Raw genomic sequence first — 27,634 nt, 5'->3', positions numbered from 1 at the left:
GCCCTCCCCCGGCTGCAGTGAAAATTCTGCAGACAGGGCAGAATGATGAAGAGCAGCAGGCTGTCAGGACGAAGGTCTGTACAGTCACACAGAAATCTGCAGACTGAGCCTGTCCAGACTGCTCAGCCTCCTCAGACCCAGGACAACGGCAGCAGCACACGCCCTGAGGAGAGCACAACCATGACAAACATTCTCACACTGACTGATTCAAACGGAAAATTCCTTCAGGCTTTTTCCTGGGCACAAGGTGGCAAAATTGTGGTGTCCGACTACAAAATCAACTAATTCTGAAGTCAAACCCCACACACACATACACACACCCACACACACCCACAGGGGCACCGCCAGGAATTTTGGGCCCCATGAAAAAAAAAAAAAAAAAAAAAAAAAAAAAAAATATATATATATATATATATATATATATATATATAGAAATAATATATAATAAATATATTTACTCGATGATGGTTTAATAATTTTATATTAGTTTTTACCTATTTTTTGGGGCCCCTGTCAGGCAAGGGCCCTTGGAATTGTCCTAACTTTTCCCCCATATACGGCGCCCCTGCACACACACACACACACACACACACACACACACACACAAAGCTCACCTCCCTGTGTTGCTGTTGAAGCTTCAACATCAGGTGTGGGAATCTGCTTGGATACTTAGGCTTGCCAACAATCAAACTCTTCATTTCCTGAGATAAAGAAATGATCCACTCTACCATCTGCTAGGCAAGACTGAAAACATGACTCTGTTGCTATTCGGTTTGCAGAACAGGCACGACAAATAAGTAAAACGGATATTTTTGGAATTCTGTAATTTGCCTTCAAAGCATTAATTATGGGTGTGACACCGATGTTGTTTGCAATGCTTTCTACCCTTAGATTTGGCTCACTGATCTTTTTCTCCTCTGACAGTTTCCTTAGCTGGCTGAATTTTATTGCACCCTAACATAATGTTCTCTTAACAGCATTTTGCTCAAAAATATAGCTTTCAAGAAATATTGGTTATCACATGCTCCTGGCACTGTGATCTAGAACCTACTTATAGGAAAGAGTCCATAAATTGTCATAAATGTCGAAAAAAACAAAAAAACAAATATGCTTAAAAATGCCAAGTATCTAAAAAGTTGTTGTCTAAAATATTTCATTGCTAAATTGGGGTGTAACAAGAATACATCAGTCTGCTGCTGCACATTATGATTCTGACCTCATCTAATATGAAGCCACATTAATATTTGGTTTATTGATGACAAAATAGTTCACTGAGCTTATAACATTGTAGAACATTAAGGCTACATATAAATCACATGTTCTATGGTGAATCAACTTCTTAAACTTATTTCTTACACTTTTTGATATTCTATACAAATAGTTAAGTTGTTGTCAGATGTGGCAGAATTAACATGTGGTTGTGCCTATGAACATTCAGCTCCTGTGTCTAAGTCATTTCTTACTATGATTATCAGTTATACAGATATGTACACATTGCTCTTTAATGCTGTTGCATCTACCAAACAATCTGCATATTGTAGTGTTTGATTTCATTCACATTTTGCATTTTCTTGTGTGTTTCCATTCACAGTTTGCATAAATTCATCAATACATCTCATGCAATCTCATTTTGACATGTGTTTGCCATCACAGGTATTCTAAGAGGTACAGTGGTGGACAAAGCACACACCCCCATTTCTTGAATCAAAGTACAGGTCCTCAAACATTACTCCACTAAGAGTTGCTCAGTCAAGTTTTTACTTGTTAAAGTAAAAATTAAAGTTAAATAAAGTTAAAGTACTGGAGGTCCTTCTTTGAAAAAAATAAAAATAAAAATAAATAAATAAATACTTTCACAACATATTTACAGAACCTGGCAATTCAACCCTAACAAAATGGAACACACTGGCCAGAACGATGAAACAAGCAAGCTCAGAAAATACAATTGTATATCCTATTTTTAGAATAGTTTCCTGTCATTTGGCTAAATTGACTGAAAAAACAACAATGATTTGAGGTGCCTCTAAAACTGCAAATAACTGATGAATTAAAGGGTACCCAGAAATGGCCCCTGGGTCACGCCACTGCAAACATACAGCAAAACACTACCTTTTCAATGATTTTTAATTAGCAGAATGAGCTGATTTATACTATCGCTGGTATGCAGTGCACCACCACTAGGCCTACTACTACTATTACTAATACCAGCAATAAGGATGATGTTTTGTTAACTATTATAATTTACATAAGTCAGTAAATCTCATTGATTAAAGAGTAACTAGATTCATAACAGTTATTGGAAAGATTTTCTTGGAATTCAGAGGCAATTAACTGATTTTGCTGATGAACAATTTAAAAAAAAAAAAAATAGATTTAATATGCGATGACACACTAGACCTCACTGCAGATTACTAAATAAATTAAATTGTTGGCTGTGGCAAAACCACAAAATCATGAGGCTGTGGATTAACACATCCAAACTCAGTTAAATGCCACCTTTGTGCCTTAGGCCTACATTGATCTTTATGATGAAACTAATATATACTCATACATAACGGGTTTGTAAATGGAGTGGGGGCAGTCTGTGTTCAGAGAGATATTATTACGGTTTATTTAAATGGTGGATGTTTGCCTCATCATGACTATCACCGTCTAGAGGTCATACCACCTTTTTTTTTATTTTTTTTTTATTTTCCTCTACATCACATCACTGCTGACGAGCCCGGTTTTTTGGGGCGGAATTGAAACACAGCTGCAACAAAAACAGGCTGTTCACGCCGACTTCAGCGGACTAACCACACTTAAAAAAATCAACCCCACTGCTGTGAAATCTTCCCCCGTCTGCACGACTCCCGGTGTGAGCGCGGTTTCACAGCAGAGCATGGCCTGTTTGCTGCTGCCTGCCAGTGTGATTTCCACCACAAACCCTTCCGCATTTTCCTGCTAGTCTCAGGCTGTGACGTGTAGTGCTGACGGCGGCCTCGGAGCTGGAGGAGCAGGGGGCTGTAGCATGACAAGAATTGGCTCCAGACGTCCTGGTTTCAGCGGAGCTCCAGAAACAGCCGGCCCCTCCTTCTCTGCTCCTCTCTGGCCCGCCCAAATAACACAAAATTCCCGATTGAATCCTGCCCGAGTCTGGGGAAACCAGGCGGCCTGGGAAGCCGAGAAGCGGACAGAGGCCATCCCTGCAGCATAAATCTGGTACGCGGGTCGTTTTGCTCGTAGGAAGCCCGTTTACGGAGCCCCGGTGGCCTTTGTGCGTCTATATCTCTGTGTTATTGCATGCGTATTGTTTTGGTTTTCTATTCTATCGGGCAGGCCGTAAAGGGTTGGGCCTTTTCTTCTCAGGCCCGGGCCTTAACAGAGGCCATAATCGGCAATTCAGGCCTAGCCAGTTAGCTAGCCAGCCTGGAGGATATTACAGGCTTTTCATCGTCTCTGCATCGCATTTATAAGTATTTATTTGCGTCCGAGTGCACCTGTGTTTGCAGCGTGACTGTACTGGCTGTTTACTCCACGTCCATTAGATATTTCCAGTGGTTATCAGAAATTGTGTTCGTCCAGACGTGAAGCTAACAAAATGGCGCACGCTTCTGTGTTGAAAATCGGCTGTGGAGAAAAGGGTTTATGGAGCCCTCATCCCGCTAGCTAGCAGGCTACCAGACAGGCTACCATGCCAGCTTTCATGCCCGGAGAATTTACCCTTCTGTCATTACATTATAGTGTATAACCAGTGTGTTTAAGTGTGGTTGCATGTCTCCTAGAGCGTGTGTTTTAGCTTTAGGTTGGTGTGTGCGGCTGTAAATGAATGTTAGTGCAAGTCGGGCTGCAGATCTAAATGGGTTCATTGGTCACCATCACGCTGTATTGAGGCTTGCAGGGAGCTGTGGTGGATTACTGCATGCTGGTCTGATCGCCCGAGCTGGGCTTTGATTTCTGAGCAGCATCTCCGGACACACCGCTGCACTGTGCGGTGCGCCACATCTCCTCACCGTTGTCATTTTCCCACCTGGAGGTGGGGGATGGTACATGCAGTGGAAATTAAATGGCATCCCGGCCGCATCGCTCGCATCAGTGTTTACATCTCGGTGCCCGTGTGTGTATGTGTGTGTACGTGTATGTGTGTGTGTCGCATATCGAGGTTTTGATTTCTGCCGTGTGAGGATGAAGGCAACCAGGTTGTGCGGCTTTTTTCTCCTGAGAAACCATTGTTGTTGGTAGCTGGAGTAATGATGCAATTATGGACGCATCCAATGCCACTGGTCATTTCATTCACTGCCCTTTGTCGCAGACTCAACCAGCACTGCACAGAATAACCGGATTAACAAATCTTTCAGTCTGCTAATGCATCTTAAAATATTGTTTTCCCCAAACAAGTGAATTAATTCGCAGGTGCGATGAGATAATTATACTTTTTACCAGTGCAGATTTCTTATATCAAGTGACATCATCTTGATATCAGTGGATAGTGATTAACCCCTTTCAAGGTGTACTGCTTGTTTCTGGAAACTTCAAAAATATGAAACTGCTTCAGAAATAAGTGATATTATCTCATGCCTTGCCAGATTTTTTGGAAGCTTGATTTCATGTAAAACCAGATTCTTGATGAGATAAAGCCTAAAGGGTTGCAGTGTGGAAATTGGGCCGCTGCAGTAGCAATAAAATGGGATTCAGCAAATTGAAACAGGATTTAATTGAAATTAGAGCAAATGGGATGGTATCAGAGGTAACACAGCAGACAGCTGCATTAGAATGTATTACATTTAAATATCCTGTATGTGCAAAATGTGCACTATAGTCACCTTTACAGGTCCACATAAGGCCAACAGATACAGAAAGAAGACTCACTTCTAGACCTGTTAAGATGAGATTTTTTTTTTATTAATACGGTGAAGGACTTGACACCGCAGTGGAGCACCAGTGCAGTAGATCTCTTTATCAGTAGATCTCTTTATCATCATCAGCCACATGCTATCGTCACATTAACAAGCACTTTGTTTTTCTGTTCATGGTCCTCACTTCAACATAAACATTATGGTTTCCCTGGGAACATCCATGAGAGAAAATCTCTTGATTATGCAAAGGGTTAAAACACTGGCAGATTATACCCATTTTTTTCCTCTTCTGTTGTTTTATATAAAATATACTCTGTTTTGAATCAGAGTCGGTTATTCACCAAGTACACACACATGAATTTGCCATAGTGACGGTGGCACAGACTGTGGAGATATGACTTCTTTAAGTTTCACAGAACTGGCTCACATTACAAGTGCAAACAACCGCACACAGTGCAAAGGGACAGTGCAAAGCATACAATGGAGAGAGCATATCACACAATATATTGGGGCTGGGCAATATCAACAAAACCAAATACCCTGATACTGACTTTGTGATGACATTGTAGGGGCGACTGTTTGTGCCTACAAAGGATATATTCACCCTAGAGATTTACCTAAACAGTCAGTAGTAAAGTGGATATGACAACCAAGCAGGTAGGGACAAATGGATAGAACAGTCTAATAAGTTCAGAAAATTACATTTCTTTACTGTAATTCAGCCTTTCAAACCAGAAAAAGACACTTCTTATGCCATATTATGATATCTGAAATCCCAGACTATATCTATAGCCCTACTAAATATCTGATTTAGCAGCTATGTGTGCTTGAACAAGATGTACAGTTGGAGAGGAAGGTGAATCTGTTTACCTGTAGTAAATTGGTCCAGCGTACTATGGGCAAAATAGAAAGAGATACGTGGAAACATGTACAAGCAGGGGAAAACAATTTCATGACACTCAATTGCAAAATCTTCATTACACAGATATGTTGGAATAAACACTGAAGGACTGTTTAACAACGGCTTTAGTAATAATCAATATTGTGCTAGTACCTAGTAACATACAAGGTGCACAGGCAGTTGGGTTGAGTATAAGTTGCGATTGTGGTTTGGAGGTTTGCATGTGTCTTCATGTTCAGTACACTTTTATTTTTCTATCATTTTTGGTCAATTGAGATAGATCCTCAGCCTTAACCTGTCATCATATGTTTTCAGCTCTCCAGTGACAAATGCAGTGCGAGGACAATGGATGAGGATGACACCAGGCTTGCAATACATTCTCAAGAGCCTAAAATAATATTACACGGATCGGGTAAATTGGTCAAACTTATATTAATGTTTTTTTTTTTTTTTTTTTTAATTTAGTACACAATGTATATTAGTGGAGATGTGAGTTTTATGAACATTTTAGTGTTAGGGTATTTCAAGAAGAAGGATTCTTCAGTTTGCCAGATAACATTAAAATTCAACTGAAATGTTTATGATAAGATAATTATGCTGTTATGGGTGTTGTTCATAATGACATTAATGAAGTTATAACGGCTACAAGACATGCAGTAGAACCAGTACCCAAGTTTAAGTCTACGTAGCTTCCCAGAACCTTAAAAAATATAATCCCCAGTTCCTTTTCAGCGTTATCTGGTTAACTGGTTAATCCTGCTTCTTCCAGATGAGGGTGGTGCTGGCGGGCAGGAGTTTGTTGTGGAGCTACAAGAGACTGTGTTGGTGTCAGAAGGCGAGGGCGAAGGAATGGCGGTTCACAGGTTTGCCCCAGACGAGCTAGTGATCCAGGATGCTGTTGAGGATGTGGTGTCTGAGTATGTGCACTGCGATGAAGATGAAGATGTCGCTGTAGAAACCTGCGTGATGGCCCTGGAGGGTGAGGAGGAAGGCGTTGCTATGGGAGACATCCCTGAAGATGGGCTGGATCCAGAGCAACAGGAGGAGGACCAAGACGGCTGTGGAGATTACCTCATGATATCTCGTAAGTCAGCTTGTCCTTTTATTGAACGTCATCATGTTGAGCGTAAAGACTTACAGTGTTTTTGCTATTACTGGTAACTATTTTTTATTAAAATAACAATTTGACCACTAGTGGTCTTTAAAGGGTGTAGGCTGGCTTACAGTGTAGAAAACATGAAATATATTTTGAACAATATCACTCAGCTTTGTTGAACACTTAACATGTTTCATATTTGACCACATGGTTATAAAGTCAAGAAGCACAGTAAAGTGCTTTTAAATTTAATTGACTCACAACACTGTGTCAGAAATGCATTTCTTCTTGGTTACTGCAGACAGTTATGCTTCACTGGCCAAACTGGCCATGGTTGTACTGTAGTGATGCCTCCAGAGGTCACGCCTGATTGCAGATAACGACTTCGAGCTGTCGGGGATAAAAATGGGACAAGACATTTTGGAAGCAATGATGGAAATACTAATATGGTATTTATTTTAAGCAGCGTGTGTTTTGTTGGAACTACTTCTGAGACGGACATTTTGTGGAGAACAAATATCCACCAAGCCAATTTAAACTGAATCTTCAGCCAGTTTGTCTTGAAATAGTAGACGAGTTATATAATAAGAATAAAAAAACATTTAATCATCCAGTTTCATCGTAGTCATTGTTAAACGGTTCAGGATACCTTGAAGTAATTCAAGTGCTACTCAAAACAGTGTCTAAATAAATTGAAACTGCATGCATCTTCACTGCTATTAAATTGTGTCGACTTATTAGGTGTGTAAGTTGATTAACTAAATTAGGTGTTCAAACAGCTGACGTGGAAGGCACAATCTGTTATGTTCTTACCAGTTCATGGCTGGCTAGTCAAACCTAGTTATGAACGCCCAGTGTCCCTTTCTCTTTCCACAAGTGGATGAAGCTGGTAAAATGGTGTCTGATGACGGGACCGAGGTCACGGTGGAGGGGGCTGTGGAAGATCAGGAAGTGGAGAAGGACGAGGACGGCCAGGAGGTGATAAAGGTGTATATCTTCAAGGCCGACTCGGGGGAGGACGACATGGGTGAGTAGAAAGCCGCCCTGGAAGGACTGATGGAATGTCAAGTTTTGGCAGGGACATCAGTAACACCCAAAATTAAAAAAAAAAAAAAAAATTGTCAGATAATATGGCTTTTATTCAATGGTTAACTCCATGTGTACTGCCTGAAAGATTTTTTTTTCATGTAGCATACATACATACATATTAACATACTAACAGCTTAGTTTTGATGTGACTGTTTGGCTGAAACTGTAGTTTAGCTGTTCCGATATTTTTTCTTAACAATATTTTGTGCTGAAATTTAATCTCTTTACATTTGAAGATTTCTAAGAAGAAAATGAACGGGAAAATTATTACTAGAGTAAATCTCTTAATGTGAGAGTAGACATGGATATGATGCTATTGATATTTAAAAAAAAACAAAAGAGGGCAGAAATCGGCCTGATACGTTATTCTAACCCAACCTGAAACTACCCATTGTATAATGGGTAATACAGTTGTGTTATTAATTGTAAGTTCATTTTGAGCTGTATAATTGTACAATAACCGAGGACGTTTTTTTTTTTATTTGACAGTGCAAGGACTTACAAAGTGTTGTTTCTGCAGGAGAATCAGTTGACATCAGTGACGGCGACACAGAGAGCGTGGCGCTGACCGAGTCTTCAGGCCAAACGCTGAGAGAGAAGATGGTCTACATGTCTGTGGGGGATTCCCATCACAATCAAGGAAACCACGGTGAGTGAAATGTAATGAGCGGTTGGTGTGGCATAGGGATGACTGACATGAAACTAAACGCCGCTGTGATACGTTGGTTTTGTACATGTTGGGCTCATCTGCAGGTGGGTCCAAGGTGACTGATGAGGTTTATATGGAGGTGGTGGTAGGAGGTGAGGAGCCAGTTGCTCACGACCGCTCGTATGACAGCGTGTCTCTAAGCAAGGACTTCATGCCTGTGGCCTGGGCAGCTGCTTATGGTCAGCACCCCATCTATTAAATTGATTTTGAAACAACACTGGAAGCCTGCTCATCATTCCATGTCTGCTTGTGTCGCGGCTTAAGCAATACAGATGCTGTTTATCTCTTTGCTATTTTGTGTTAACCACGTTCTGTTGTCCTCACAGGTGCTGAGGACAGCGAGAGTTGTGAAAACCGAAACGGTGCAGCCAGCGCTCTGCTGCACATTGACGAGTCGGACGGGGTCGACGAAATCAACAGACAGCGCAGCAAGAACAAGAGACGGTCGGAGCCGCGGCAGGTGCAGACAGGTAAGAGCAGTGGAAAACGGAACAGATACTGAAGGTGGCCTGTTTTGGTGGTGCAAGGTGGCCAGATGTTTCTGGTGAGGCAGCATCCGCCTGCTGAGCTGCATTTGTCAGTGTGAGTGATGAGGAAATTTTAAATCCTTAATTGCAACCCAGCTTGCCATCTCTTTTCCTCAGATCTGACACCTTGCATCTCCATTCTCTGTATGCCTGCTTACCACAGCTTTACTCTGCACACCACAAGAGTAGTAGGTTATAGATAGGATTTGGATTGTGATATTAAAGATGACAATAATGTTAAACAGAACATGATGTTATGATATTGGTGTGCTGTGTGTCTATTATTACTTTTTTCCAGAGACAGTATGTCAGTCAGTATGCTTAATCGTGACTGATACTACAACCGGTAAAGGTAGTCTCAGTCTTATAAAATGTGTTCACAAAAGCAAAAAAATTTAATGGGCTGATATTGCTTTGGGTCATCTCTGTCACTAAAATAATGGCTGTCCAGTTGTCAGGCATAATTGTACTGTTTATATTAGACAACCATGAGGGTGGATGTGCTCTTATTTCTGTCTCCCTCCTGTCGTTTCCCTCTCCAGCCATTATCATCGGTCCATATGGCCAGCCTCTGACCGTGTATCCCTGCATGCTCTGCGGCAAAAAGTTCAAGTCACGAGGCTTCCTGAAACGCCACACCAAGAATCATCACCAGGATGTCCTGACCAGGAAAAAGTACCAGTGTACGGACTGTGACTTCACCACCAACAAGAAGGCCAGCCTCCACAACCACATGGAGGTACACACTCTGAGCAGCAAGGCCCCCTTTGAGTGTGAAATGTGTGGCAAGGAGTTCCACCAGCAGGCGGCGCTATTCTCTCACAGACTTCAGCACCACCACCGGGAGCCCAAGAACCAGGCGCCTCCACCGGCCACCAAGATGCATAAATGCAAGTTCTGTGACTATGAAACTGCTGAGCAAGGACTGCTCAACCGTCACTTGCTGGCCGTTCACAGTAAAAGCTTCCCCCACATCTGCGTGGAGTGCGGCAAGGGCTTCCGACACCCCTCAGAGTTGAAGAAACACATGCGCACACACACGGGGGAGAAGCCCTACTCCTGCCTCTACTGTGACTACAAGTCAGCCGACTCCTCCAACCTCAAGACGCACATCAAGACAAAGCATAGCAAAGAGATGCCATACAAATGCGAGCGCTGTTTCCAGACCTTTGCCGAGGAGGAGGAGTTACTGCAGCACGGACTAACACACGAGGAGAATAAGACCCACCATTGTGCCCACTGTGATCACAAGAGTTCCAACTCCAGTGACCTGAAACGCCATATCATATCCGTTCACACCAAGGACTACCCCCATAAATGTGCCGTCTGTGGGAAAGGCTTTCACCGGCCCTCTGAACTGAAGAAGCACTCGGTGTCCCACCGCACCAAGAAACTCCACCAGTGCCGGCACTGCAACTTCAAAATTGCAGACCCCTTTGTTCTCAGTCGCCATATCCTGTCTGTCCACACTAAGGAGCAGCAGGCTTCCCCTGAAAAGAGTGAGGCTAAGAGGACGGTAGAGACGCATGCTCCCGCTGCGACACCCAAAAAGGCTGCACCCAGTGGTTCCAGTGGCTCCACTGCACCCGCTCGGGTCAGTGCAGCCAGTTTGGCGAGCAGCGTGACTGTCGTTATCGGCAAGGGGCAAAAAGAACGGCGGATTTACCAGTGCCAGTACTGTGACTACAGCACTGGTGATGCCTCGGGATTCAAGCGACATGTGATCTCCATTCACACAAAGGACTATCCCCACCGCTGTGAGATCTGTTCGAAAGGCTTCCGAAGGCCATCGGAGAAGAACCAGCATATCATGCGCCACCACAAGGATGTGGTGCAGGCAGAGTGACTTTGACAGGGCCAAATACTGTGCCACCACAGAGACTGTTGCCGCCTCCATCACACAACAATCACTGCAACCTTCAGCACTACGCTCGACTCACATTAAAGTAATGTGACATGGCCGTGTGCTGCACTTAGTCCGTTTTAATTGTTTTCCTCTTTTTACAGCCTTCAGCCTAATATTCGTTCAGAAATGTATAAACATGTACATAACATTAATGCTCTTCAGAGTAGACAACAGAACCCCTCCATAGACTTGCACTTTTAACTGCATGTCCCTTGCTGGTGACAGTGTGCATGGCAGATTGTGCAGATGTCTCTGGTCTCTTTGTAGATACACATTTTTCTTTTCTTTCTTTTCATTTTTTTTTTTTTTTTTTTTAAATTTTGCAGGCAGCAATCAGTTCAAAATCACAATGGTCCTAATAATTATTATTTGTCTCACAAGTGAAACGTTATTGCAAAACGTTTGCATTGTTTCGTTACAGTGGGGTTTTCTGTACTAAACACAATATGGTTGAGGAACCTGTTTCCAATAGCACTTGCCAACATGTTGAAGAAGACGATGAATGCAGTAATTAAGTCATGTACGGTATTGCATATGTGTGTGTGAGTGTGTGTGTGTGTGTGTGTGTGAGAGAGAGAGAGAGAGAGAGAGAGTGAGTGTGAGTGTGTGTGTGTGAGAAAGCGACAGAGAGTGAGAGAAAAGTATCTTGTGCTTCCCAGTGCTCCAATCCCATCACTCTGTAACATACTGCTTTTAGAGGACACAAGGCTGGCTATGTACAGCACCCAGAGAGGAATTTAAAAAAATAAATAAATAAATAAACAAAACAAAAAAAAAACAATCATCAAGTCTACCCATAGCAGCTTATGGACATGGAAATCACAGGCAAAATGCAATGAAATAGTGGATGTTTCATGGTAGTGGAGGAAAAAAAAAAGCTCATATATGCACCCATATTGCGAAGATATCATAACCCCCATGGCTTGATCATAACACACTTGTCTTGAATTTCTGTTGTAATGCAGTAACATGTCGTTCAGATTAAGAATCTCCTAAGCCCTGACTGACAGTATTTTGGACCCAATATCACTATCTGGGGAATTTTTTTTCCCCCTCCCCTCCTGAAAGATGCGGACCTTTTTTGTGATCAGAGAAAACTGTCAAGCTTTCAACAAAGGGTAGTGATGACAAGCTGTTGGGACAGCTGGTTTCTTAACCGATGAACAAACTTGTTTTTCATATGAATTGACATGCAGCAATATGATTTTAATCATGGACTAAGCATAATCTGCAAGCACCAGTTATCTGTGGATAAGAGATGATACCAATATTAGGCTGGATTTACAAAAAAGAAAAAAAAGAGAAAAAAAAGAACAACTGCAAATATTAGCCAATTACTTTAGTGTCCCAATATATCTACCTGGCCTTAATATGGACGGTATATTGAAGCTACAGACTGAACTCTTTATTTCCCCCCCATCAGTTCTACTTTTGCCAGTAGAAAGGGAAATGTATTTGTCTCTTTTAGATGCAACTTCAGAAGACTGGTGCTGGTGGTGTATTTGTACTATGGCTTTTACTTTTATTTCACCTGTGATTATTTCTGTTTTTATATTTATTTCATCATTTACCAGTGGTTGTATAGTTAAGTGTACTAGACTTCTATGGGACGTAAATTATTGTTTGTACACAAAATCTGTAAAAAGGTGTAGATGTAAACACTTGAAAAGGAAATCTGAACCGTGTTGTTATGGATGTACTTCAACGTATTTGTTAAAAAAAAAAAAAAAGGTAATAAAAGCAAAGTATTTTAGCTGCTTCATCTTTTATTTGCTGATGGTACAAATGATTTTACTCAGCTGCTTTTGGTACATTCATTTTCACTTTTTTTTTTTTTTTTTTTTTTTTACACTGAGTTTCATAGCATCAGGAGTAAATCTTTCCACAACTTTACAAAAAAACAGATTGAATGACCAAGTGGAAAGCACTAAATTGGATTTTACTGTCTCGGTTCATATCCTGATCACGATAAAAAAAATCCTCGTAAGGGATCAGGGCAACATGGTTGACACTGGAGACCAAGGCAGCGCGTTAGGCAGCAGGACACTCGTCTAGAGAACAAAAAGATAAACAACAATAAGATAGTCAGTGATTAATTTGCATCTCGTGATAATTGATTACCTTAGTTATTATAGTACAATCAGCAATTATTCCACAATGGCATTACTAATTGCTAATTATGTGGTATGTGTGTGTGTTTTTTTTTTTTTTTAATGATTCTCTGCTGAGAAAATGCTTCCACTAAAAAAATAGCTCTGTCTAGATGGCCATTTCTGTGTATCAGCTGCCACTGCAGTTGGATGAATCAGCCATTACTTCCAAATTTCAAACTCAGTCTATCTGAATGTCTGTCCTTCAATTTTCTCACAAACTGCTCATCCACACGTCTTCACACTTGGCTGATGTATTGCTGAGGACCCGAGGAAGTGCAGCCTCCAGTGTGAAGACGTTTGGATAAGCCAGAATCTCCAGAATCTTGTTGCAAACTGGCACGTTTCGGACACTGTGCCAGTTGTATGAATTTTAATACTAGTAATTTTATAGAAGGCAAACAAGGCAGAGTGATCCATATGTAGAAATGTAGTTGGAGCCCCGAGCGTTGGCACACATCACAACACCTCTCAGCCAATTAAGACTGGAACTAACTTAACTATTCAGATTAATTCAGTCTGCCATAAACCGCTTACCATTTTTGGGCAGGATGGCAATGTTTTCAGGCAGGATGCCATTATCCAGGGAGAACTGCTTGAATTTCTCCAGCAGGTCGAGGTTGAGGTCTGGTCCACGGCCTGTCAAAGCACATATTCATGATGCAGTGTACTGCTTTGTGACTGAAGCTGAAAAGGACAGTGAGTAGAAACAGGGTGATGACCGTACCATAAAGCTTGTTGAGAACGGTGGACACACTCCCCTTGGTCTTGATGGTGTGGACCAGGGCGTACTCGTCGTACTTAACATCAACCACCCGCATGTCGTTGTCGTTACCCCAGCCTGACGGAGGGAGGGAGGGTAAAATTAATACTCTGCATGTGACTGGAGGGATTTTTATCATATCCTGTGGGTGAGTGGGTGGGTGAGAGAGTGGGTGTGTTGGTGTGCAAGCTGCACTCACGCTGGCTCTTGAAAGTGAACTTCCCAGGCACATCTGTCTTCTTGGCCAGGTTGTTCATTCTCCAGCAAGAGCCATCAGAGCTGGGAAGAGGAAAAAAAAAGTCAACGTGATTAATGAGCCATTATGCATTTTGTTTCCACTCATCATCTCTGGCAGGCCTCTCGTCTCACGCTCACTGACTTGAGACTAGCATACGCCATGTCCAGGTCCCCATCAGCAGTTGGTGTCAGCATGGCCGTGCCCATCTTCATGCTGTCTCTGCGGCTCACAAACCACTGGGCGTTGGTAGCGAAACCGATCAGGTACCACTTCCCTGCCACCTGTGGACATGCAACATTTTGCCTGTTTTTACTGCTATTAAAATCTAAGGCATCACTGGTAGAAAAATCATGAAAACACAATAGCCTGGATCTGCTAAACATTTGCTGGGGGCTGCGTTTAGTCAAGGTATCTGCCTGAAAATGGAGCAAATATGGAAATCTGAGTCTAGACTAGAGACCCGAACTGACTTGAAAGCATGCCATTTGTAATCAGTATGAAATAAATGAATAAAAAAGACCACCAAAGGGCACACAGTTGGAGAAGTACAGAATCCTCAGCTGGCTGTGTGTCTCCTCTAGATTATCATCACTGGGACAATTTTTGCAACTTTAATCCCAATTCATATGTATTTTGAGACATGCACCTTGATAGTATTTATTGAATGAGAAAACACTTGGAAATGTCAGAAAAAATATGTGATGGCAGGAACGGGACAGGTGCAGGGAGGCACAGCTCTTTGTCTAATAACTATTCATTACATATTAATTTCCATATATTTCAATGCAACATGTTCACTTACTGATGTTTAAAATAGTCACTTTGTTATAGTGGACAAAAGTGGACAATTTTTTAAAAACATATTTATTTTAGCAAATATTAAATCTGCCATGAAATAGCCTAGTTTGACAAAATTATTGGACTCATGTCACAAAAATAAATTATATATGTCTGTCTTGACAAAAGCCAGCAAAATGCTTCTTTTCATTCCACCAGATGCACACAGCTGAGAATCTGAGGAAAGAACTTGACCAAACAGTCTCGCGGAAAAAAAGAGTTGCATAAGAGCATGTTAGCGACATAGAAACATAGAAAACATAGAAACATGGCAACACAAACACAGAAAAAACAAACAACAAACAAACACACAAGCCAAAAACATAACGCTCGATCTTGATTATCTCACTTACCCCCTGTAAGTCGAAGTTTTGTTGGGGTGGGGACCTCAGAGGTGACCATTAAGGAGCAAAGTGCTGCTCCTAGCAATGTTAGTAACACACTCATGGCTAATGAGGAGCAGGAATTATGATGCAGGAGAGCAGGGATGAGGAGCTCTGTTATCTAATTTACGCTCCACAACCCTTTATATAGTGGAGAGAGCGAGGTTGCATAAACTCCTGTTGTAACCTTTTCCCTCCCCACACACACATCTCACACACTTCTGTAGGTGCACACATGTTCGCACGCACACACACACACACACACACACACACACACACACACACACACACACACACACACACACACACACGGCCTGGAGCTAGGATGGGTTCAAACACAAATGTTTCCAATAACCACACCTACCAGAGCAAACAGATGGACCTGTAACCCAACCAGCACAGATTTCAATCTGTCTTGAAAGTTCAAACTATCTTATTGTAAGAGAGAACAGACACAGTTCTTAAAAAAAAAATAAAAAAGAAAAACCACTGATGCATGAAAGAAATGAAATCCTCATCCCAAAGAACCCTCATGTCCTACTTAGCAAGGTATGAGCAGAGCTGTTCACGTTTTGCTCACTGTTTTTTTTTTTTTTTTTTTTTTTTTTTATGATTTAAGCACAGTATTACATTTAAGGACTGCCAATTTGAAGTACTTGTAAGCATCAGCTGCAAAATAGGAAAAAAAGAATAACAGCAACCAATAGTGAAAAGCAAAGCAGTGACTGCAGTCCAGTGCTTTCTGTGGCTGAGACCAGAGAATCAAACTCACCCGTCAGCATTTACAGCGGTAAACAGGGAGACCACTGTAACACACATGCCTATTGTGTGTGTGAGTGTGTGTGTGTGTGTGTGTGTTTGTGCACGCTGTGCTTGAGTGTTCATGTCCTCAGTGATATCCTTTACAGAACATTCAGTTCCTCACTGACATCACATCTTTATTAAAAGGTATTCTGAAGCTGCTTGGTTGAAATGCATTCATTTGAAATTAAAAGCACAGTAAGACATTTATCATTCCTGTGTGTACTGTACTGTGTATGCATCTGGAATTATCATGTTTCCTTTTTAGTTGGACTCTTAATGATGACATTAACTAACATGCATTACAGATGCACTGAAGTTCAGAAGGAGTATAGCACTGCGTCCTTCCAGTTCCCCTCCCCACCCCCAGCTCCTTACTCAAACTACCGCTCTCTCTCAGTAATCAAGCTGGATCTGTGTCACAGATTTCCAAGCCATGAGCATAAGGCTCCTGCAGCCATCTTCCAACTTTTCAAGCTTAAAAAAAAAAAGAAAAAAGGAAAACGGACCACTGTCCATACTTGTGTTGTATTTATTGTATACTGTTGTATTTATTTACTTATTGTAGGTGAGTACCATGGTGGAGTAGCACTCTTAATCTCGTTGTATTGTAATGTACAATGACAATAAAGGCATTCAATCAGCCTTCCACCAAATGCCTGCTGGAACAGCCCACGCACCCCTAATGAGAAATAATCAGGTATAAAAACTGGTGAATTTCAGGCTGAAATTTGGAGTCCTCTTTTGTTTAAGGTTCGGCAGGGCGGTGTTGCAAGTCAAAAAAAGTTGACAAGAGTTCAAGCCCCCGTGACTGCAAGAGCTGACGGTGTGTAAATGTCCCTCAGCAAGAGACTGAACTCCTACTGTGCTGTTCAGTAGCTCAATGTGCTTTGAACTCCCACTGAAGAGGGCGAGCAAAAGAATGGTTTTCTTTTTGAAATAATAATGTGATTCTTCGCTGTACCCCAACATTATTCTTAGGATTACGCTGTCTCACTGTCTGGTTTCAGAGTCTCTGGATGCCTCTGGTTCCTGGTCCAGCTTGGCCACATTCATAATGGGATGCAACCGGTGTAGACATCTTGCTTGTTACACTTTTCATGTGGTATCCCATCCATTTCACAGCTGGAACATCCTGTTCTTGCTGTGAGATTCAGCTGATGTCCAGACAGTGACAAGCTGCAGAGACGCTCTTCCTCTGAAGGATTTAAGCCATTGAAACGGAAAGCAAGGCCCGGCTTTTCCAACATCACTCTGATTCCCTGAAGTCCCAGCTTTGGAAGCCCAAGGACGGTTTCTGTGCTTGTCATTTAGGCTGGATGTCTCCTCTTCACCAGAGCCTTGTCTTTGTCTTCCGGCCCACCTTTCTCCATGTCAGCAGTGGCTCATTCAAAGCCTCTGAGCCAAACTTTCACTTGGACCGAACTTCTTAGGCTGTTCCTTCTTAGATCGCTTTGTTTCTTCTTAGACTACCCGTCTCCTTAGAGCCTGTACTCCCTACAGCTAGCAGGCCTCCTTTCAAGAACCTCTATATCTCTTTGGCATGTTTTCTCTTTCCTCCTGCTACCAAATGGACCTTACAGCTCCAACAAACTCAGTTATCCAGTGATGAAGTGTTGCCTCTTTACTGTCACTTAACTCCTTCCCATCAGCTGGCCTCAGCTCAGCCCAGTAAGCTCTAAAACTTCCTCACATTACCAGGTCAAATCGCATTCAGACCCACCCCTTATCCTCTCTCTCACAGTTGAAGCATCATGTCCACCCTGTTGTGTGCGATTATTCATTTCACGACCATTTAAACGTCCTTCCACTTCCAGTAGGTTATCAGAGAACTCCCTCCTAACGCTTTCTCTACAGCTTCCACCCAAACTTCCCAGACATTTCAGCTCCCTGGGACAACATCTGTGATTGTGAGGACATCTGCTTTGACTCTCACCTTTTCAAAGTCACCCTGAACTCTCTCTCAGCAGGTCAGCTATCTTAACACACCTGATGTTAAGCTGGTTTAGTTGCTCATGTTAGTGGTCCCCCCCCCATCTCCTTCTTGGCTAGCTTCATCAGGACTTCAAGCTCTAAATTTAGTGTACCTGGCATGTCACCACAACCTTTTGTAGCTTAGTATTACATTTTTAATATATTCCAGCACTGGCCACTGCTGGTAACCTGGTGTTTAGGTTTTTTGTTTTTTTGTTTTTTTGTTTTTTTTATCTGTCATGCACTTTTTTCTGGTTCCAAAAACATCTACTGCCTCCCCTCAGCTCTGCCGCTCACACAGGTCACGGACCTGCCTGGCCTTTTGCCCTGCTGGCTGTCCCAGTCCAGAACGCTGCACTGCAACACAACAACAACACAGCAAAAGAGGAGAGAAGACTCTGGTGCTGCTGGTGGCGATGTTATCCACCACCCAAACACCCAATACTCTTTCATTCACAATACTCATGGTGTATGGACAAATGTTGGCCAAAGTGTAGTGTTATAAAGTGAGTCTGAATCTGAATCTGAATCTATTCACCAAAATATTTGGAAGATTAGTTGGAAGATTCATTTTCCCAAAAGATAAAGTCACCAAACATAAAGACCTTGTCAGGCTAATTAGAGCTGCTACTGAAGGAGACTGTGCAGGCATGTTCAAGGCCTTTGTTTTAACCCTTAAAAAATGACCTTCCCCAAAAATCTTGTTTTTGAAGCTGTCCAAATCAAAAATTTTTATTCAGTTTTTATACCTTTTAAGAAAATAGTTTTGTGTAGTTTTGTATTACTACCCTAAATTTCCATAAGTGGGTCAAAAGTAACCCATTTGCATTTCCTATGGAATCATGAGAGAATTTGATCCTTATTAAGTATTAGATCTGTTTATTGTTGAGCACACTTCAAATGTCAGTAGTGTGACCACTCATCAAGACAATTATACATTTTTTTTTTAAACCTAAAATACATCACATATCAATATTATCAACATTATATATATCTTGTACTACTTCTGGAACTCTTTCAACAATTGCATAACATTGTATATTTATTAAAACAGGTGGTAAAGTTATTTTTTCAATCATCAAATCAGCCTTTCTACATAGTCAGCTAACACCATGTAGCTCAGTTGGCCAGTTAGTAATACTAATAGTAGAAGCTTTATTTGTACGGTATTATTCAAAACAGCTTGCTAACATTATTTTAGGCTTGATGGGTGTTTTGTTGAACAAATAGAGCAACGAGATAATTAGATATTTAGGCTACTGCTACTGCTATTTGTTTTAGATTGTGCATGGCCACTAACCTGCAGTATAAAAGTATAAAAGTACAAAATTAGTTCGGAAACCCATGTAGTGGGTGGGTTCCTAGTTTGATTTGATGGTAAATGTACTTCATTCATACTCTTCTTCTTTTGGAGTTTGGATTCCTTTTGGTTTTTTGGTTATTTGATGGGTTGTGCCTGTAAACCAAGCAGTAGCGGCTCTATAGAGCAGTTTTGAAGCAAAGGTTGGCATCAGGAGGTGTCACCATAAAATTCAACACGTATCCAATGCAGCGTGTGATGAGCACAGTGTGGACAAGCCTTTCAAAATGGCCATGCTCAAGTTCAAGTTTATTGAAAGCCTCATGTCACCAGTTACTGTTTCAAAGGGCTTTGTTCGTCTACATAGCTTCAGGTTATGATACAGGAGAGATGACAGCGGCAAATAATCTATAGTCAGTTGATATTCATCAGTGCCGTCAGATGCAGGTGTATACATGCTACTGAAACTCCTCCAACATACATACCATGCCAGTTTAAACAGGCAGGCCGTCTGTCAGCAAGGGGCTGCAAGCACATGTGCCCGCACATACAGTACATACAGTACACAGATACACACAGGGTGATGGGGTTCTTAAAATAATAGAAATAGACATTGTATAGAATTATTAGAGCATAGAGCATCATCAGAAATAAAGGTTAGGCACTACTAGAGGGTTGCCAGATCAAATTCAGATCTAATTAGAGTCTTGTCTGTCTACACGAGTCTAAAACAAACAGACAGACATGCAGACAGACAGACAGATAGATAGATGGATGGAGGGAATTAAAGGTGTTGCCAGTATCAGATAAGATATAGATAATATCTAGATAAGTCTGGGCATGTCATCAGATTGCACAATCCCACTCAGTCCTGTGGGAGAAATTCACCTGACGTGCATGTCTGGATCATCTACAGCGCAGGGGGAACATCTCACCGTTCATGGCTCACATGGATGGTTTTAGACCATTTGTGAATAACGGAAAATCCATTAAAATGATTAAAATACTCAAACATGGAAAAGGTTTTTAGACCCGGAGTGCCTATTCACATGGGAAACTGTAATGAGAGAGGAGGGAAGAAGGCCATTTTTCAGCGGAGACAATTACAACATGTCCAGGGTTACATCTGAAGGGAATCTGGAAATTGGAGTACACAGCAGGAGCTAAAGTTAGAAATAGAGATTTAAAAGAAAAAAAAAAAAAAAAAAAAAAAAAAAAACAGCACAGCGAGTCTGTATCAGAAGCCTTGCTCTCTCAAAAGCTGCCACATGAGGTCAGGCTTGCAGATATAAAAGCTGCCAGTGAGAGAGAGGAACTTCTTTTTACTGCACTGAATATAACAAACCCAATCACCAGATCTTAGCTGATCTCTTGTATCTCATCTTCACAGAGTTGATCACACCGGGTAGAAAACCGCTGCTTGCCTGTTTTGTTGGCTTAAAGGTACAAGTATGTCACATTTCTGGCTACACTACAGTTGGTGATGTGAAAGCAGGTTTTTCTTTCTTTTTGCCTTTGACAGTTGATGGAAAAAACAGATCCCACAGAGTGCAGCGCAGCAGCAATTATCTGCCTTATGTGATTTAGCTCTAATTTACTCTTCGATGAATCTGACAAGCTTCCCTGAGGGAGGCCAGATCCTCTAAAAACATATTAAGAAGGTTTTATGTTCCACAGACCACAGACATCCCTGACAAACTCTCAGCTGTATTATACCTTTCCATGTTGTGTTTTTGTAAAGCAGAAATAACTGTATACTGTGTATTTCACCTGCTGCTCTATGCAAAATTTTATTTTTGAAGCTAGTATCTATACATATGATTTTCATCATGTTCAGATCCAGTTCAAATTCTTTGGAAACAATATTCCAAATATGAATTTCAGCCACCCTTTTTTTTTTTTATTTTTATTTTTATTTTTTTTTATTGTTCTTCAGCTGATGCAGCACTGCAGACTGACGTGCAATTTCATCTTAAAATAATCAGCCGCTGTCAAAGCTGGGATGTGCACTGCAAAAACTCAAAATCGTACCAAGAATATTTGTCTTATTTCTGGTCAAAATATCTCATTACACTTAAAATAAGACATGATCACCTAGAAATAACTTGTTTTTAGACAATTTTCACTTGTTTCACGTGAATTTTTACTTTTTCCACTGGCAAATTTTGCCAATGAAACAAGCAAACTTTCAAGTGAAAATTCACTTGAAACAAGTGAAAACTGTCTAAATACAAGTTACTTCTGAGGTGATCATGTCTTATTTTAAGTGTAATGAGATATTTTGACTAGAAATAAGACAAATATTCTTGGTACGATTTTGAGTTTTTGCAGTGTGTGCTATAAGAAGTTAAAACGCAGGGCTTTATTTTGACATTTATCCATTTGTCACACATTTATAGCAGCTATTCCAAAAAAGCTAAAGCTCCTGTGAAGCTTCAGTGGACTTGGCAGATAGCAGTGGGTAAAACTGATGTAAGACTGAACTTAACTAGATTAAATGGTATTTTTTACAACACATAAGCTTGTAGTAGAGACAAGGAGTAATTAATTGTCACAACCAGCCTTCCCAGATAGCTTGACTGCCTGTGTTTGTACTTGAGAATGTGATATTATTGTTAAATCCTGTGGCATTTACATATTGTTACCTAAAAGTGATCTACTCTTTGGAAATTTATTGATGTAAATATGTTGACTGATCATTTTAATCCATCCATAATGTGCATAATGAGACCTGCTAATGGGATTAAACAATAGTCCTGGCATTAGTGCACACGCAGCAGTTATGTTTAATTTATTATGTTAAGTAGCCTGGGTGAAGATAGAGAAGAGTTTGGCTTTGTTTAATATACATTAAATATTGAACATGAAAGTGGTGGAGCGGCTCGTGGCTTGCATCTCAGTATAATTAAATAAACACAGCACATAGGGAGAGCATCCAGTGTTCAGTTAATGAAGCGCACACAGAAAAATCAGCAAGGTTCGTCTCAGTCATGCCTCCCACTGTGTGTGTCGCATCAAAACAGTGAGGCAGGAGAGTCAGCGGTGCAATGAGAAAGAAACAGGGAAACGCCACTAGATTAAAAATGTCAATAACATGGAGAACTGAGGGAAATACAGGAAAGGTAAAGCTGCAGTCCGGTAAGAGATGACTTCAGCCACTCCAGGAAGTGATGACGGACCCAGCGCTGACTCACAGAGGCCACATGCACATCTCTGTTTGAGCGTTAGTGTGACCACTCATGATCAGGAGTGTTGTGAGGGCAAAGTCTGGTGCATATCCATCCAGCATTATGGAGTAGTTTTTGTCTCTTTAGTATGCAATCAAATAGAATAGATATAGAAAAAAAATATTTATTTGAGCGCAAAACTATCGACACTGCAATCAAGACATGTTTTATTGCAAATTAATAATAATAATCTGATTAAAGTCCAAATAGAAAAGTTTGTGGGCGGGACCTGCACTGAAAGAAGACATGTCACTATTGGCCGGTCTCAATCAGAGTGGCAGCTTGACATCCACAGTTATAATGTATTAATATCACCACCACCTTCTGCATAGGAGGGTGGATCAGAATGGCTACTATATTATTACATTCTTAACTTTTGGATTTGCAAACAAAAGTTTTTGATTCGCATTTTAAGAACCAAATTTATTATACTTGCAGTAAAACATTTTTTTGATTGTAGTGTCGATATTTTTGCTCTTAAGTCTACTTTTTGATTGCAAATCTATTCTGTTTGACTGCATGATTGCATAAAGAACAGAAAAAAGACTCCATACAGAATATGTTGGAATAGAAAGTGGTAAACATATTGTAATGTCAAGCTGCTAATTAGGTATGTTGAATGCTTTCAGCCACTTCCTGCAAAAAATACAACAACCCAGACGTATTTTTCCCCTTATTCCCATGTAATTATCTCATTAATTTCACGTTGCCTGATCTTTATATCTTTTATTTGACCTAAGTTCAAAAATATTCCAACCAGAAACTAAGACAGAGTATGTTCACTTGCTGCAGGTGTAATAACCGTGTAAAGTTGTGACACCTGCTGCTGAAATATGAAATATACCTGTGACAGAACCGATTACCATGTAGGTGGAGATCAGCAGTGAGATCACGTCTGATGGGCTGCGCTCACACACAAGCACAGACATGCACTGCCAAATTCAGCACAAAGGTGAAACGCATCAGTCATCAGTGTGTGAATACTGACACCGCCACGATGCTCTGCTGCATTTTAATACGTTACAAGAGCTATACATGATAACCAGGCAAACTCTGAGATACAACACTCTTTGTGGAAAATTTGACATAATATATATTATGTATATCTACTATCTTGAAATAATCACGTCAGTCAATGCAAGCAGATGTTTTGTTTACTCTGTAGCTTTAATTCAAGATAATCAAACACAACCAGAACATTTTGTGGAGAAATACATGAAATGTGATTTTTTTAATGAGCAATAATAACTCTGTCGTTAGAATAATAATTAAAATAAGGATATGAAATAGGAAATTGTTCCTCTGCTTCCTGCTTTCCACAGGAGGTCCGAGGTCAGGGATTTGGTGATGTGCTAAGACACTTGAAATGACGTCACATGACCTCTACTTCCTGTCAAACAGAGAAACGGTGACATCATCTTGCACTAGTGGGTGTCAATTAAAATTTCGACCAATAAAACCTTCACAAATCTTTAAACTGCCCCTCTCATCCACCTGTCCCTTCAAATAAAATTGTGTTTCTCTCCCAAATTGGTACCCATTTTGATTTCTTTGACTGAAAAGCTGCATCCCAGGCCACGTCACCACCCTGTTGCCCCTAAGCAGCTAGGGCCATGCTGATGCCATCATGTCCAAGAGGTGGATGTGGCGGCGTGGATGTCCACTGGGTGACGATTGAAGCTCCAGCTAATCCATTTCTCCGTCACATTAGTGGAAAAACAGCAAGAGGGAAGCTGCTCTGTATACTTGGGGATTTAATTAGTGCGGCAGGAAGGTGGCAGAGCCAGTTGATACTGACCAGCGACAAGATACAACGGTGCTGAGGCTCCGTCACACCAAGTCAGTCAGGCTGGAGTGAGGGCTAACCGAGGTGTCTGCCATAGTGAGGAACTCAACCCAGTTCTGGTAGAAGCCACGTGAATACTCGCCTGTGTCGGTGACAAGCCCACACAGGCGGCTCTGGCCCGTTTTGTTGCGCAGAGCCAGCTGTGCCTCCCGCTCCGTCACGTTGAAGCTGATGTTGAGAACCTGTAACACCAGCAGGTGCAGCAGGCCACACGTGATTATACTGCTGTACCAGGCACAGGTGAAGCAAAGCGCTGTGCTGCAAATATTGTAGAATAATAAGAACAATTTGAATATTTGATGTGTATTTAACATTTTTTTAAAAAATAGTAACTTTATTTTTTCTCAGAGTGGATTATGCTTCAAATAGTCAAAACATCTAGCATTTCACAACATTAGTGATTATTTAGTTGGTAAAAACAGGAAAACAGATGAAATGCTGTTTGGCACTGGCTGGACAATGCTATCAATAAAAAAATGTAAGATTATTTTAACTATGCTATAAAATTCAACAACATCACCGCTGATATCAAAATAAAACTACAGAAAACTGCACTAAACTCACTTGAAAAAAGGAAACTTTGCAATATGAATAAATATGATGAAGTTGTAACTCCTCTCACCTTCATGTCAGTCTAATTATATCTAGAGACATTTTGGTGACATATAACAACATGAATGTACTTTTCTACAACAGTCAGTGTCTCCTGATACACAAAAGGCATGACTGCGAGTTTGGATTATCCCATAATAGGAAGTTTTTTCTGAACTGAGGAACTGAACCACTAGATATACAGAGGTGAAAATGGTACCGACCCTCGTCCCGGTCTGGGAAAGAAGGAAAATGGGTATTTCGCCCAAAACATTGGAGTATTCTTTTACTTATACTGGCCCCATGCCAAGACTTGTGCTTTGTTATGGCAGTGGCACAGGATAGACAGTCCGTGCTCGTGCCGTACCTGTACTGGTTGTAGACCCCGGGGCAGTAGAGCAGGGCCGTCATCAGGTACTGCCGAGGACACAAACTGTGGAGCACCAGACTGATCCCGTACAGCGACGTCAACAAGAACACCACCAGGGTCAGCAGGAAACTGCGGTGGTTGGCCTGTCCGACACAGCTGTTTATCCTGCAGTGCCTCACCACACACACACACACACACGCACACAAGATGGTGTACCAGTCAGACCCAAAATAATCCACCTCTACTATAAAGTTCACTCCACTGTGTGGCTTCATGCTCTTGAATGATCCGATGACAAGCATTTTAAGTGCATAAGTTTTATTTTGACATTATTTAACTGAACCATATAAAAACTACAACTCTTTTTGTACAAGGTTCCAGTATAGAAAAGTAATCGGGCCATTATTAAAAAAATATATAAATAAAATAAAAATAAAAAAAACTACATTGTCAAAATTTTGAGAATGAACTGAAAAGTGGCAGTTTCTTAATAAAGTCCACAGTCAAAATTTCAAGAACCTAATCAAAATTATTTAATTTAAAAAATATGTATTTAAGATTAAAGTTGAATGTTTGAGTAGCAATACGGCTTTTATTAAGGTGCTGAAGTTGTACTAAACACCTTGACAGAAGCCAGGTTGCTGCTCTTTCACCTCAAACATTCCCTTTAATCTTAAAACGTCAACTTTCACTTTATTGTCGAAATTTGCATTTAATTTCAAAATTTCGAGTTTATCGGTTACTTTGAGTTAATTGTCAAATTTTCAGATTTTTCTTGAAATTCTTACTTTAATCTCCAATGACATTGTTTTTATTTATTTATTGATTTATTTATTTTTTATTTATTTCATCATGGCTTTATTACTCCTCTGTGGATCAGGGTGCCAAAAAATATATTTTAATTTGAAATTTATATTTATTATTGAAATTTCCTGATTGTGGAAGGAGAAATTTTGCATTTTCTGCAGCGTAATTGTATGCTGTGATCTAATTCATTTGTTAGACACCACAGAAAATGTAGAACTGAATGGCAACTGCTGACTCATCCACTTCAACACACTTGAATCCACCTGAGATGGATACGAGTGTCTAACCCGACCCACCAGATGCAGTGGTGGTCCAGACGCTGGACACAGGATCCGCAGGTTCGACAATGTCCTGCCCGCGGGGGACGCTTCACTTTACACACGGGACACCTGCTCCATTTTGCAGCCACGGCCTCTGGCGGCGACTGCACTTCTCTCAATGAGGCGGACTGCACTGAATGGCTAGATCCATTAAGGTGAGGAGAGCCTTTGTTAGGCTCTTGGCTCTGACATTGTGCCTCAGCTAGGGAAGAAGTCCTCACAAAGCCCGGCCCCCTCTTTGTGTGAATAAGAGAGACAATAGTGAAAATCATCCCGCTGGTGACAGTACACACCTGCAGCTGACTTACATCCCCACGAGGTAAGATCTGTGTGATGAACAAATAGTACATGTAGGCCAGAGAGTACAGGGAAAGGGTGAGAAAGAAGAGGGTGCGTCTCTTCTTGCGATGGGTGGCGTGGTAGTACCACAGCACCAGGACGGGCAGAGCTGTCAGCGTGATGATGCCCAGCACTAAGTGCAGGGCTGCAACTTGCAGTAGGAGAGGCAGCAGCACCAGAGCTGGGATCATGGAGAGCTCCAGCTTGTCAACCATGGCCGCAAGCAAAGGTGAATGACATCTGTTTGGATCAGGTTTGCCTTTCAGCCACCTGGTAAACACAGCAAAGACACAAACTCAGAGTGGGACGACAGGAGACGCCGAAAACATTAAGAACAGTATCCTGAATTTCTGGGATCGCATTCCCCTTTTCCCACTTTTTACCTGTTGCACGCTTCGTCCAGGTCTTCACAGTCGCAGCAGCATCCGTGTTGGTCGAGGTCACACTCACAGCAGCACATCGGATCATCCGGCTCTGGAGGTTTTAGCTTCTGCCATTTCATAATGACCTGCTACAGATGAATTTCAAGTTTCTGCGCAATCAAACTTTCAACCCAGTAAACAAGAAAAAACACCGTATTTAAACTTTGTATAACAGATCCTCAGTGTACATGGCTAAAAGTATC

At 41.2% G+C, this 27,634-nt stretch overlaps 2 protein-coding genes across 3 annotated transcripts; one reads left to right on the top strand and one right to left on the bottom strand.

Moving 5' to 3' along the window:
• The first annotated feature begins 2,689 nt into the window (after positions 1 to 2,689).
• LOC115371320 (zinc finger X-chromosomal protein) lies at positions 2,690 to 12,816 on the top strand. 2 transcript variants are annotated; one of them, XM_030068618.1, is made up of 8 exons: positions 2,690 to 3,201; positions 6,052 to 6,148; positions 6,506 to 6,820; positions 7,710 to 7,859; positions 8,442 to 8,570; positions 8,675 to 8,809; positions 8,957 to 9,100; positions 9,700 to 12,816. In XM_030068618.1, exons 2-8 carry the CDS (start codon positions 6,082 to 6,084, stop codon positions 11,001 to 11,003), a joined length of 2,244 nt encoding a protein of 747 aa, XP_029924478.1. In that variant the 5' UTR covers positions 2,690 to 3,201; positions 6,052 to 6,081; the 3' UTR covers positions 11,004 to 12,816. The 2 variants fall into 2 exon arrangements, with proteins under 2 accessions (XP_029924478.1, XP_029924479.1); XM_030068619.1 differs by lacking the exon at positions 8,675 to 8,809 and having other exon boundaries at positions 2,691 to 3,201.
• Positions 12,817 to 12,906: 90 nt separating this feature from the next.
• On the bottom strand, positions 12,907 to 27,511 carry LOC115371290 (palmitoyltransferase ZDHHC23-like). Its single transcript, XM_030068543.1, has 9 exons — positions 27,393 to 27,511; positions 26,647 to 27,279; positions 25,541 to 25,708; positions 24,603 to 24,840; positions 14,356 to 14,495; positions 14,176 to 14,255; positions 13,941 to 14,054; positions 13,751 to 13,852; positions 12,907 to 13,114 (listed from the first exon to the last, which is right to left on the bottom strand). Exons 1-9 carry the CDS (start codon positions 27,509 to 27,511, stop codon positions 13,095 to 13,097), a joined length of 1,614 nt encoding a protein of 537 aa, XP_029924403.1. The 3' UTR covers positions 12,907 to 13,094.
• Positions 27,512 to 27,634: the final 123 nt, after the last annotated feature.

Source organism: Myripristis murdjan, chromosome 14, assembly GCF_902150065.1.
Source record: "Myripristis murdjan chromosome 14, fMyrMur1.1, whole genome shotgun sequence".
Classification (NCBI taxonomy): Eukaryota; Metazoa; Chordata; class Actinopteri; order Holocentriformes; family Holocentridae; genus Myripristis; species Myripristis murdjan.
This window is presented reverse-complemented; position numbering and strand designations above follow the sequence as displayed.

Bases quoted from the DNA above. Each gene is read 5' to 3' on its own strand.
- LOC115371290 (XM_030068543.1), bottom strand. From the start codon at position 27,511: ATGAAATGGCAGAAGCTAAAACCTCCAGAGCCGGATGATCCGATGTGC. The intron at 14,496-24,602 runs GTTAGCCCTCAC...GCATGTCCACAG, and splicing joins TCACTATGGCAGACACCTCG to GTGGCAGGGAAGTGGTACCT. The intron at 14,256-14,355 runs GTCAGTGAGCGT...TCCTCTTCCCAG, and splicing joins ATGGCGTATGCTAGTCTCAA to CTCTGATGGCTCTTGCTGGA.
- LOC115371320 (XM_030068618.1), top strand. From the start codon at position 6,082: ATGGATGAGGATGACACCAGGCTTGCAATACATTCTCAAGAGCCTAAA. The intron at 6,149-6,505 runs GTAAATTGGTCA...TGCTTCTTCCAG, and splicing joins AATAATATTACACGGATCGG to ATGAGGGTGGTGCTGGCGGG. The intron at 6,821-7,709 runs GTAAGTCAGCTT...TCTTTCCACAAG, and splicing joins AGATTACCTCATGATATCTC to TGGATGAAGCTGGTAAAATG.